This window comes from Trachemys scripta, chromosome 2 (assembly GCF_013100865.1).
Source record: "Trachemys scripta elegans isolate TJP31775 chromosome 2, CAS_Tse_1.0, whole genome shotgun sequence".
Lineage (NCBI taxonomy): Eukaryota > Metazoa > Chordata > Testudines > Emydidae > Trachemys > Trachemys scripta.
This window is the reverse complement of record NC_048299.1, coordinates 71307158-71320400: the sequence shown is the minus strand read 5'-3', so window position 1 is coordinate 71320400 and position 13243 is coordinate 71307158. Positions and strand designations below refer to the sequence as shown.

Here is a 13243-nt window from a genome sequence, read left to right as displayed (position 1 = left end):
TGACTAGAAGCAGCGATGAGAAACTATGTGAATACGAAGAAACTTGGACTAAACCTTTTTAGCAGTAAGTAAAAAGTAAACTAATATTACTGGCAAGGAAAGGAAAAATGTATATCTTCCTAATTCAAAAGATCATACTTGTTCTGTGAGCTCTTAAGAACTGTAATAATGAATACAGCAGAACTGACTTTAAAATATAGATCATGGGAGCACCTTGCTTTGAAAATTATGCTGAAATATTCACTCTATGTGAATCGATGAAACTGATCATTCCAAATCAACTGTGTTTGCAGATACAAATCTCCATCTTACAAGGATCAAGTGAATGCTTCTAGATGGTCTAGTGCATAGTGAAATTAGTCCAATTATTCACGACTCTAACTGGCTCTTCCATAAATTGTAATATTCTTTACCTGGAATTGAACGGTACTCAGATGAGAACTCTTAAAACATTGGAGAAATCACTTCCTATCTGACCCCCTGCAACCAAATGACCACTGATCAGGATAAACAAGGAGAAAGCACATTAAACAATTCTCTCAAATGGGAATTCTCTTTTGGAAAATAAGATTTGATTCATATACTGTAGCTGAACAACCAGAACAAGTCATGATAATTTAAATCCAATTCCACTTTATCAGCTTGAAATATAGATAAATATGCTATCTCATCAAGATTCCTATTTTGTTGTATGTCCCACTTTTATTGCTTTGTATATCCCATTTTTGTTCCTGTTCGACATCTAAATTAATGACTACTAAAAATAAAGAAAAATATCTTTGTCTCTAACTTTCACCTTCTATTATACAGCTCTTTTTGGCTCAATAAAGCAATGCAAAATTTACCATTGTTTAAATGTGGAAACTTATCAGTAGCATCATTTAAATGTTCTATCAAGCAGAAAGAGTTACTAATAGAAGAAATACAGGCATAGGGTTAAATTAATTAAGAATGTTGTAGTTAAATCTAATTTTCCTATGTGTGAGCTGGTCTTGACTAACTCTGAAACTTGCCTATAGAGTGTGTGGGGTTATAATGACTGAAACCCTGCACTAACAGAGTCCTTGCTATTCCCAATGCTTCCATCGGGTGTAGCTATGATATTAGATAGGGTTGTATTGCAACCCACTATATGCATACAGGAAGAAATGGCAAAAGTAAGGCCTTTGTATATATTTCTTTGCCCCTAATGTGATACAGCACAAATCTATCATATGCCATGTTTCAAACAGATTACCTACATCAGTTGGATCAGAAAAACTGTCAGCAAATACTCCAAGGAGAGAAGTCCATAAAATGGAATATTATAGCCTGTGTTAGAAGTTACATACTTGTGCATGGAGGTGATTTTACTATACTTCATATGAACATCACATCGTTCAATTACTGTACACAGTAATTGTGCAGTTAACTGTATTTTAATTAGCATATTGTTTGTTTTCCAAAACGTGTAAGGAAACACGCAATGTATAAGAAAGAGTTTAATGGTAGTAAACAGTAAGAAACATCTCAAAACAAGAAAACTCATTAGAAAACTACATTGATCCTGCAAAGAGTTTCCCACGAGGTTACTTTCACATACTCTGAGTAGTCCCAGAAAGTATGGTGGGGCTACTCATATTGTGTAAGTCTTTGCAGAACTGGGAGCTAAGAAACAGTGTTGTCAAGCACTCAGACTCAGAAGAGTAACTATGACAGTGATTTCTAAACTGCCCAATACATGATGATACTGACAACAAGCTAGGATCCAGACAGCTGTGCCTAATTTGCATAACATAGTTTGCATATTTATTGTTAATGTTGGTATGGAGGAAGTCACAAGGTAGTGCTGTCACAGTTCATTTGTGTACTGTGCTAGCACTACTTAGTCTTTGAAGAAATGCTGCATTGTTGCTAGTTTTGTGATATAGAGGTTTTTTATGCAAGAATCAACTTTGGGGGCAGAGTTGCTCCTGAAATATGAGCATTGGGTTTTGGCTGAGATTCCTGAAAGAAAGGATTGCCTGCATGCTGTTTGTGACCACCTCTGTTCAAGGACTAGCATATATGGTATAAAAATGAAAAAACCCTCTAAGATTCCATATCACTGGTTTCTCCCAAAAGGAAACTGACTGGCAAGGGTCTTTAATGTGCTATCAATTGGCAGGAAAGCAATGAAATGTAAGTGTAGCCCATGGAGATTACAGGTTCCAGCATACTGTGCTCCCTCTTGATCTGAGCAGAGGCCATATTGACCAAGATGTATCATTCCATGATAAGACATGTAGTTTTTGCACGCTGCAATTTTTCATTAAAAATGAGGGTAACTGTCAACCAAACTGCATAACTGTAGGCCTAATTAGGCCTATAAGATTCATTTTGATCACTCCTGCAATATGGTCATTCTGGCTCTGAAGAAAAGCAGATATGAATGAAGTATCTGACAATGCTATGATGGAAATTATTAATACATAGCTTAATGCCATCATCTTTCATATATATATTGTGTATATACACGTCTGAATGTATATATAACCCACAAACATTATATATTATTTCCAACTTGACTATATTCCTTGGACAAATATATCTAAATGAAATCAGCAAAATCAAGCCATAACAATTTATACATTGCTATGCAGGCTAGTGATGAATGAGTAGTTATTTAAAACATCCACAGCTGAATGGTTAAGCACCTACTATATGTCTTCAGCTCTCAGTTTCTTTTTCCACATTGTCGTCATCACCAACATCCTTAATTTATCAAAAGCAAATATTCACCCCCCTAAGGCAAACCCTGAAGTCAGTACCTTTTTGTATTTATCCTTAAAACATTTTGAATAGGAAAGTAGCTAGAAAACCCAGAAATAAAATCAGGGGAAGCACAGTGCAGGAGCAGGTAGTATTGGAAAAGTGGCTTTGAGAACCTTTGAATCACCCCTGATTCCGCCTGCTTCAGGGGATGGCATGGCCTGCAAAGTGTTATGACCACTTGCTCTCCCATCATCCGCTCCCCATCTGCCACCCTTGGGAGCTGAGAAGAGAGAGACAATGTGGAGCCATATATGCCACCTTTATGTGGCTTCTGCACCAGTGGAATTCTCACTGAGAACACTGTCACTCCTTTACCTCCCATATGTGCTGCCAGTGAGGCATATGAGGCCCATTGTCAGAGCCTTATGTGTGGCATGTACATGCTACTGAAAACATACGATGATGCTAAATTTTCTGCCTCTAACAGAAAATGATGAGATTTAATTGAGTCACTGCAAGAACAAAAGATAAGTACAAAAAGCATGTATTATATAGATACCCTAAAAGCTGAAGTTATTAAGGAGACAGTGACAAATACAAAAACATAGGCAACTTTAAATGAATTAATCTATAGTAGCTGCAGATATTACAAATACTCTTGAGATCCTCTACCAATTGTTGTATTCCTAGGTTTTAGTCTCCACTCTTCTAAGAGAGAATCAGACAAGCCAGAGGAGAAACTGACCATAGCGAAATTGACTAAGCACAAAGATTGAAATCCTGCCCCACTGAAGTCAATGGGGGTTTTTCCACTGATTGCAGTAAGGTTAGGATTTCACCCAAAGTGTTGTCAAATGTGGAAAGTAAAACAAACTAGGGGGGCGGGAAATAAATCAGAAAGAAGTGTGGTATTGAGGTATTCTTGAATGTATTAACAGAGTGTTGTCTGTAGGACAAAGGAGGTAGTTGCTCTGCTCTACCTGGTACTGGTGGGGCCTCTGTTGCAGTAGTGTGTCCAGTTGCAAGCAGCACAATTTAAGATAGATGTGGACAAACTGGAGAGAGTCCAGAGGAGAACAAAAATGCTAAGAGGTTTAGAAACCCCTATCACTTTAATCTCAGTAAGCACAGAAATATCAGTTCAGCCTTTGTTGTTCTTGTTTTTTTTTTTTAAACTAACATTATAACACCACTACTATTTATCTATCTGGATTTTGCCCCGATTGAGAAATTCAAACAAAATCCATACAATAAAAATGGAAAATGTATACAGGAAAAATTATTGCAGTGATTATTTACACTTCTTTTTTGTCATACATAAATGTTCGAATAGTACTAACGAGGGCAGGGCCAACATTGTAAATTCAATGAGGATTGGAGGGTAACAACAAAAATAAACAAACAATGATCACTGCTCATAATAAACGATGTGTGTTTGCTTAGATGGGGAGACACAACAGCAAACCTATAATATTGCAATTCTCAGCATGTACTCCAGCATTCCTATAATCTAAAACGGCTAATATGCCTCAGGAATGTTGATGTTATTTTAGTGAAGAAGAAATGGAAACACTTACCTGGTACACCAGGTGGAGTTTTTAAATATTTGCCATTAAAATGTTGAATTACTACTTCACATTTTTCTGTAGACTCCATTCTGGAAAAGAAAAGGGGGAGGGGGAAGCAATTATTATTAGAGTTTTATGAAAGTGTGCAGTCAGCAAAGGAAGGCCCGACACAGATGTCGAGAGAAATCTCAAAAGCTGCTCTTGCTGAATTCTGCAGAGATGCAGGTGGAGCCGTTCATTACAATATGGTGTTAGCTAGCAAGGAGAACTTGCCACTATCAAGCATTGCAGCATTTTTCCTGGCTGCATGCAGGCTGGAACCGTGGCAGTGAACAGCTTGCTTTTGAGTCTTAGGGAGCATTTCAAACAAGGACATGTCAAATGTTTCTTGAAAAAAACTCAGGACCTGATTCCAAATTTCTGATGCACCCAAAATGCCCCCAAAGAATGTGCAAAAGATACAGGATCTAAGCTAAAACTGAAGGGGAGTAAAATGACAATAATTCAGGATTATAAAGTGAGTGCACAATTTTTTTTAAACTACTCAAAGAGTAGTTAATGATTTGCTGCCAAATGGGAAGGAAGAAACTAGTGGGTCTATCATGTATGTGGTACTATTCAAGGTTTTCATTAATGACTTGGATAATGGGGTGGAGAACATGCTTATAAAATCTGCAGATGGCACCAAGCTGGGATGGGTTGCAAGTATTCTGAAGGAAAGAATTAAAATTCAAAATGACCTGGATAAATTGAAGAACAAGCAAAAAAATCAAATGCACAATTACACAATGAGAAATAACTGGCTAAGCCATAGTACAACAGAAAAGGATCTTGGGGTTAGAGTGGATCACAAATTGAATATAAGCCAACAATTGCAGACATTTGCAAAAAAGGGTAATATTATTCTGGGATGTACTAACAGGAGTTTAACTGTCCCACACTACTTGGCTCTGCTGAGACCTCAACTGGAGTATTGTGTCCAGTTTCAGGAGGTACACTTTAGGAAAGATGTGGACAAAAGGGGAGAGAGTCCAGAGGAGAGCAACAAAAATGATACAAGTTTTAGAGAAACTGACCTATGAGGTCAAGTATCAGAGGGGTAGCCGTGTTAGTCTGGATCTGTAAAAAACAACAGAGAGTCCTGTGGCACCTTTAAGACTAACAGATGTATTGGCGCATAAGCTTTCATGGGTGAATACCCACTTCATCAGATGCATGCAGCTTATGCTCCAATACATCTGTTAGTCTTAAAGGTGCCACAGGACTTTCTGTTGCTTTTTGACCTCTGAGGAAAGATTTAAAAAACTAGGTATGTTCAGTCATGAGAAAAGAAGACTAAAGGGGGGCTGATAAAAGTCTTTAAATATTTTAGGGCTGTTATAAAGAGGATGGTGATCAACTGCTGTCAATATCTACTGAAGGCAGAACAAGAAACGATTGCAGCAAGGGAGATTTAGGTTAGATATTAGGAGAAACTTTCTAACTATAAGGATAATTAAACACTGGAACAGGCTTTCAAGGGAAGTTGTGGAATCAGCATCACTGGACGTTTTTAAGAAGCGGTTAGATAACCCGCTGTCAGTGATAATCTAGGTATACATGGGACTGCCTAAGCATAGCGGCCTGGACTTGAGAAGCTTTCATTGAGAACATTTCTATGATTTCATTATTACAGAGTAAATAAATTATGGAAAATTGATTATAAAACAAAACCAACAGCAATTTGTACTTGTAAATTACATGAGTCCAAGCCCTGGAGGGAGACAGACATTACTGCACATGATCTTGTCCTGGTGAAATGACTCATCATTTTATATATGATATATATACAATCATATAATTGTGAATCATAGTTCTAAGACATCCACAGGACTGCAGCAGTAATAATAAATAAGCACCTATAGGACTGAAGTGATTATAAAGAATACAAAGGTATGAGCCAAATCCTGGGCCGAGTTTATATCACTTTAAGAAATGTACAAGCCATTTTACAAGACTTAACCAGACCCCTCAGCAGGCTAACTGATACTGAGAACAGTTGCCCATGCTGCACAATAGGAATTAAAATGTTTGGGGAGGGGGGACAGGAATGACGACTCATAACTAGGCAGCAAAGAAACTACAGATATCACTTTGCGGATTTTTTTTTTCAGGAGGGCTCTCTTGAAAGATTATATTCAATACTCGTTCCATATTTTGATTCTGATCTAGGTGTGCATCCGAAGAAGTGGGTATTCACCCACGAAAGCTCATGCTCCAATACGTCTGTTAGTCTATAAGGTGCCACAGGACTCTTTGCTGCTTTTACAGATCCAGACTAACACGGCTACCCCTCTGATACTTCCAGCTAGGAGACTCTAATGACTTAAGTATTACTTCATTCTCACAAGTCAAGATCCTTCTTAAATGAATTCCTATACAACTCCTACCACAGACTAGTAAAGGGGGAAAGAACAACATTCTGCAGAGCGTATATATTCTCTAGAGCCTTAACCCAGCGCTGAGAGGGTCAGCTTATCTCCTTGGATAGGAGTTTGCCAAGAGTTAGAAAAAAAACTGAGAAAGAGAATAGGCTGATTAATAGTCCAAGCAGTACAAAATTTTTTGTTAATTTGTTTTGGGTGAAACCATTAAAATTGTCCCTTCTGGGTTCTAACCATGAGACAGTCTTTTGTAGCTCAGTTTTTACTGCCATATCATGTAGGATGGGCTGTTTCCACGAGCACAAAGACAGCAACTTAGATTGTTCACTTTGGCTTCATTCAGATTCAACTAAGCGAATGTCTGCAGCAAGCCTTTAGAGACTCTTGTCTCTGAAAGCATAAATGCAAGAAAAGGCTGTTTTCTGTAGCTACGGGCGCTTAGTGTCAAACCACGTTATGTTGCACCACACAGCAGTAACAATTTCATTTGAATACACGGGGCACATTTTAACAAGCCAAAGCAGCCCCGGCAAAGAATGCAATAGAGGAGCTGCCAAGTGAAAGAGCCTCAGTGCACTCCATGCATTTTATGTGGGAAGGGAATAAAAGTGAAACCCACAGTGCTCTGGGATAAAAAGGCCATCTCCTGAATAGCTGTCTTAGAAAGAATGCGCCCATTTTCTTCTCAAGTTTCACAATTAACGGCTCTCAAATGCCAGCACTAGCTATCTGTAATCTGGCACACGCTTCACTTGAAACCGACACTAGCATTATCAACTTGGCCTGAAAAGGCAGCATAATAGACAAAGCCGCCTTTACATGTTCGATTCAGATGTGCTGCTGAATAACTACAACCGCATGCATTATTCCTCCATGCTACCTGAATCCCCTCGAGTCTTTCCGAACAGCTGTGTGTGGCAGGTAGACCTTCCCTCCAGAAATATGTTAATTAGACCTCTAGCCATTAAGTAACACCTGAGACATCTTGGTTGCGTCTCCCACCTATGGACAGATGTGTGTATTATAATTTTCAAATATATATATGTAGTATGTGGTGAAGTATCAACTCTTCTTTTGTGTAAAATATTTAAGGTTATAAAATCATTGGGGTGGTATGGCGATATAGGAAATAGATAGGACAATAATATTATAACTACTCCATTATGAGACTTTATTTTCAATTATTTACAACTTCACCAAACTGTCACCATTTGGGCTGAAATATTGCATGATGGGTATCTGCCTCAGGTGGATTTGTATTAGGGAAAATTTCAGCCAAACCAATTCAACTGTTCCCGAGAACAAGATTAGGAAAAAATACATTGTTTTGCCCACATTAAAAAATTCTGGCTTCATTTGCTTTGGAAAGCTGTAGCATCCCCATGCGTTGGAGCAAGGGCTTGAAATTTGACAGTTGTTGTCAGAGATGTGCTTTCACTGTCCTTGTGAAAATCTGACCAAATCTGGGCAAGTTATAAGCCTTTTAAAAAAAATCACATTACACATAAGTTTCTTCGATTATAGCAGCTAAATTCCCCAAGATTCTGTCTGCGCCAAGCATAGTCCAGCATGGGGCTAAGCAGAACTTTCCCAGCAATTGTAGTTCTGGGCTGCAAGCTGTGCCAGGGCTGGGTGAGAGTCCAGGCACCTAAATTGAGAGCAGGAAACCTATTTCTCCTGTGCTTTCAATGACCCTCTCCTCACCCCGATCCCCCCATGATGAAGCCACAAAGAGGAGGAAGCCGTGTGATTTGAATGCGTAGGGGACAAGAACTGGATCTGGGGGACCAGGGAATAGATTGGCTGAAGACTGGAACCTTAGGTTGGTGGGGAGAGGGGGAAAGGGGAAACTGGGAATGGAAGTAAGGCAGTGGTTCTCAAACTATTGTACTGGGGACCCCTTTCACATAGCAAGCCTCTGAGTGCAACCCCCCCCTTATAAATTAAAAACACTTGTTTATATATTTAACACCATTATAAATGCTGGAGGCAAAGTGGGGTTTGGGGTGGAGGCTGACAGCTCGCAACCCCCCAGGTAATAACCTCGTGACCCCCTGAGGGCTCCCGACCACCAGTTTGAGAACCCCTGGAGTAAGGGGATGGTGGAGACTGGGCTGGTGGTGCTGTGAGCCAGTAGTTGGAAGAGAAGAGACTGAAACCAGATGAGGAGGCACAGGGAGACGGAGAGTGGCTGGACAAGGAGACTGGGACTGAGAACTAGTGGGTGTGGGAAGAAGGTGACGGGGGGGGATCAGACAGATCTGATTAGGAGCCAGGACTGGTTGGGTAAAGAGATCAGGCCAAAGTCTGTGCAGGGAGAAACTGAGAGGACTCTGGGAAAGAAGATTGGGACTAGGAGCCATTGGGGACTGAATGAGTCAACAGTCCTGTGGAAAAAAATTGTGTGACCATGTAATTCAAGACCGTATCATAATGCAAACACACAAGGGACAAATTCTGGCATTTCTTAACTTTTGAGTGCTAGACTTTGCAAGCTTAATAATGTTCTTTTAACATAGTTTTTGTATGCTGTATTTATATATTATATTAAGTGCATAACTGTATGTGTGTGCAGACATATATGTGTTTGTATGTATTTTATATATATATATATATATATATATATATATATATATATATATATAGCTAATTGCAGTGCATTTTGTTGCACTGGCAAATTTTTTATTTAAATAAAAACAGTGCTAAAAAGAATTCAAAATTTTCAAAACCTATCCACTAAAGGACAGAATTTACATAAATTGGCTGTAAATTGAGTGCAGATGGGTTTTGCAATCCATACATTTATTGCTATTGCATAAGTTTTGCACACTCAAGGCACTTCTATGAACAAAGCTGTGGGTTCACAAATGGAGACCTCTGAAAAATTACCCCCTTACTCTTAAGGTTTGACTTCACATAGAAAACCGGAACATTTAGAATGAAGGATAGAGCCCATGCATCACCACAGTATGAGGACCTGCAGCACCATATATTAGAATTTACCCTTTGTCTCTGAGAATACAGTGAGTTAGTGCAAGGACATACTATTGGCAGCCTAGACTTCCTACACTGACTGTGAAGGGCACATTTTCAAAGCTGGCTGATCATGCTGCACCCACTGTCCATTCCTGTGCAGAAAAATCACAAGATATATAAAAATATGCAAGATAGACAAAAATTGGAAAATATGTATTTGTGCATACAAAACAAATAATTACATACGCAAGTGGGTGGTTATATGTACAGTTTGTAACAATGACCCTAGGTGATTGGTAAACAGGAGTTAATCTGCAAATGGAATTATGAGGACTATGTGGCCAGGGTAATCTAGTGAATCATGTCCTCAGTTCCCTCCCCAACTCCTGGAGGATCTGGAAAATCAGAGAAGGTTCTGGCATTCTGAAAATAAAGCAATATTGTGAAATCTTTCCCCCTCCCCCACTGCATTAGTTCCTCTTATGGTTCTCCTGAGGGAAATTACAGATTATCCATTTTGCACACATACATAGGGCCGGTGAATGGAGCTATGCCAATTTTCTCCACCTGAGGATCTGGACCACAATTCCATGTTTGAATTTATATATGCTTATGTTTGCAAGATGCAATTTAGGCACCTAAACTTGAAAATTTAACTCTGAATGTCGTCACTGTTAGCAGGATTAAATTAAATGGATAGTGATAATTTGGCAAAATTACTCTGGGATTTGAAGGATTTAATTATTTTTGCTTTAAGAAAGTAGTAAAAGAGTACGTCTAAGAGATTATCCTAAAATGTGCAATATCTTATTTAATAAACTGAAACAACTCATTGATGTGTTTTAGACTACTCATTAATTCATGACTAGCGGCAGAAAATGTTTATTACTCCTGGAAACAGTTTTGCTGGTTTCCCAATATGTTTCTAGCCTTGGCAGGTGGTGAGATATCGAAACCTGACTTCCCTATCATTCTAATTTACCATCTTGTTTTAATTCCATTGAAATTTTGATACACCCTCAGCACTTGCTATGGCAGAAATAACATTTGGGATTCTCATGTTACATACTGTACAAGAGCCTGATCCTACACAAGGGGCTGTGTGTGGGCAAAAGGGCCCACCATCACAGAACTCAACATAGGATTGAAGTCTGCATCATCCTGTTTTGTTTTGGTTTTTTGTTTGTTTTAAGTAATGGCCACAAAAATTATGTACGAAATAAAGAAAAAGAAACAAAGAAATAAACTGGAAAACAAGATTGTAAAAATAAAGATCCTAATAATGTCACAATTTGTCACGTAAAGAGATGGATGTAATATACCTGTGAAAAATGGGTAATACCAACTTTCTAGTGGTAAAACAAAATTGGTTCTGTTCTAGATGGTTCACAAGATATCACTTTCAAACTCTCTTTAATAGTGCACTTTTGGTACTAGTCCACAGTTTAATGGGAAAAGTCCCAGGCCCTAGATCAGTTCATGCCCTGCAACATTTCTGATGGTACTAGGGTGCATCTTGTAAATATCATTGTTGGATAAGAATTAGTTTGGAGAAAATAAAACCCCACCAAAGTCATAGGCCAAATCCTTTTAATATTCTTAAAGGTTTGGATAATTATTTTAAAAACCTTGAATTTCCTTTTCATTTGCCTCTGTACTTCTTGATTCTGATTAAGACCAGAAATTGAGGCGCTCAAATACTATAAAGAGAGCTATTCTTACTATATTTCTGGTCCAGCAGGAAAGTGTAGAAAATCTCTAAAGAAAAGCTGTTCTCATCAAATCTCCAGCCCAAATTTGCAAACTCAAGATGTTTGGAGAAAGTTCATATAAAGAATCAGAATTCTGTATGCTTAAACTTAGTGAATCTCACCACCAAACCATTTGAGGATTATCCTTCTCTAGCAAACAAAAATTTATTCTATTTTAAAAATGTATATTATTCACCTCTATAGACCAATGTGGCACCACACTGGTCATTATAAGTTGTTATAAATAATGGGGATCCTTCACAATATTAGTGCAAATAAATATATAGAAAACCTCCTGGAAATAAATCTACTGTACTTACTCATTATGCAGATTAATAAAATGTCAAGTAAAAGTTTAAGAACATAACCATATATTAGAAAGAGCAACATGCTGATTAAGTGGCTATTGTATAACAAATATTTGATATCTTGTAATTATCACTAAGCAATAAAACTATGCGGGCTTGGTTTGCATTTACACTAAGGCCCCTTTAGACTCCTTACTGTAAATTGTGTGAGAATTAGGCCCCGTATTTTTAAATTCCAACTGAATATTGGGAGATTTTTTGGAATCAAAGGGTATCTGTTATATTTAAATTATGGTTCCCTTCTGTGAGTTATTAATTTTTATATTAATACCGGTATGAAGATCTTAAGGTGTTTTGCAAACATTAATCAAGTAATGTCTGTGATACCCTTATGTGGTAGGAAATAAAAATAATATTCTACAGATAAGGAAACTGCAGCAAAGAGGTTAAGTGACTTGCCCAAGGACACAGAAGGAATTGGAGTCAGACCCAGGATTAGTAATCAGGACCTCATAGTTCCCAGCCATGTAATTCAGACCACATTATGTTCTTATGCTCTCTGACCATGTCCAGGATAGAGGTTTTGTTTGGTGGGAGCATGAGAATAGGTGGGCTAAAATACAGCTGAATATTTTGGAGAATCATCAAACCACAGCAATTAGAGCTGATCTAGTCCAGTGCACGATAGTTTATTACAACACATTTTGTAGTACTTTTTTCCATCTACTATCCTCCACTCATGGAGTTTACATTACTTTATTTGAGAAACTATTACACAGTCTATGATACTTTACTGTCAAGCACTAACCATGCACTGTAGGTCCTTGTGGCTAGTCTAGGGAAGTGGTTCTCAACCTATTAACCATTGTGGGCTGCATATGCAGCTGTGTGTGTGTTACGTAGGCCATATCAACACAATACATGTACTACCTGTATGGCCCTGAGGATGTCACATGGGCCGCAGCTGTGGGCTGATTGGGCCGCAAGTGGTCCATGGACCTCAGATTGAGAACCACTGATCTAGGATCCAGCTGGCTGTGGTGTGTCAGAATCTCCCTCCTGATACCTGTATGTATGTTTGGGGCGGGAGGAAGAGCGATAGGATGCTTTCTCTTTCCTCACTCAGGAATCCTGTGGAATGGAAGAAGGGGAAATGGCCCTCTTTGTCCCCTAAATTCAGATGTGAGAACGGCCACGCCTGAGAACCAGACAAGGTAGGACATGGGGAGAGGGGGAGGGGCAGGGAGCGAGACAGAGAAAGAGAGTGTGTGTGCGCACATGTACAGTGGGACACATGACACTGCTCCCCAAAAAGACAATACAGGTATGTGTTTTGGGTATGGGAGAGATTGGGAAGATGTCAGGGTGTTCCTGGGAGTGAGAAGGGAAGCGTGGAGAGTGCCTAAGAGAAAATCTGAGCCCTCAAACAAATCACCTGTTCCCAGTAGATGGACCCAGCATGGTTTCATTAGCTGTAACTGTGA

At 38.8% G+C, this 13243-nt stretch overlaps 1 protein-coding gene across 2 annotated transcripts in view; it reads right to left on the bottom strand.

Moving 5' to 3' along the window:
- Window positions 1-13243, bottom strand: part of RBMS3 (RNA binding motif single stranded interacting protein 3) — a 545220-nt gene that overhangs the window by 156808 nt on the left and 375169 nt on the right. For both annotated transcript variants that reach the window (XM_034760833.1, XM_034760834.1), the window contains exon 6: window positions 4311-4390. In XM_034760833.1, the coding sequence (XP_034616724.1) occupies window positions 4311-4390 (80 nt within the window). The remainder of the gene's footprint in view (window positions 1-4310; window positions 4391-13243) is intronic.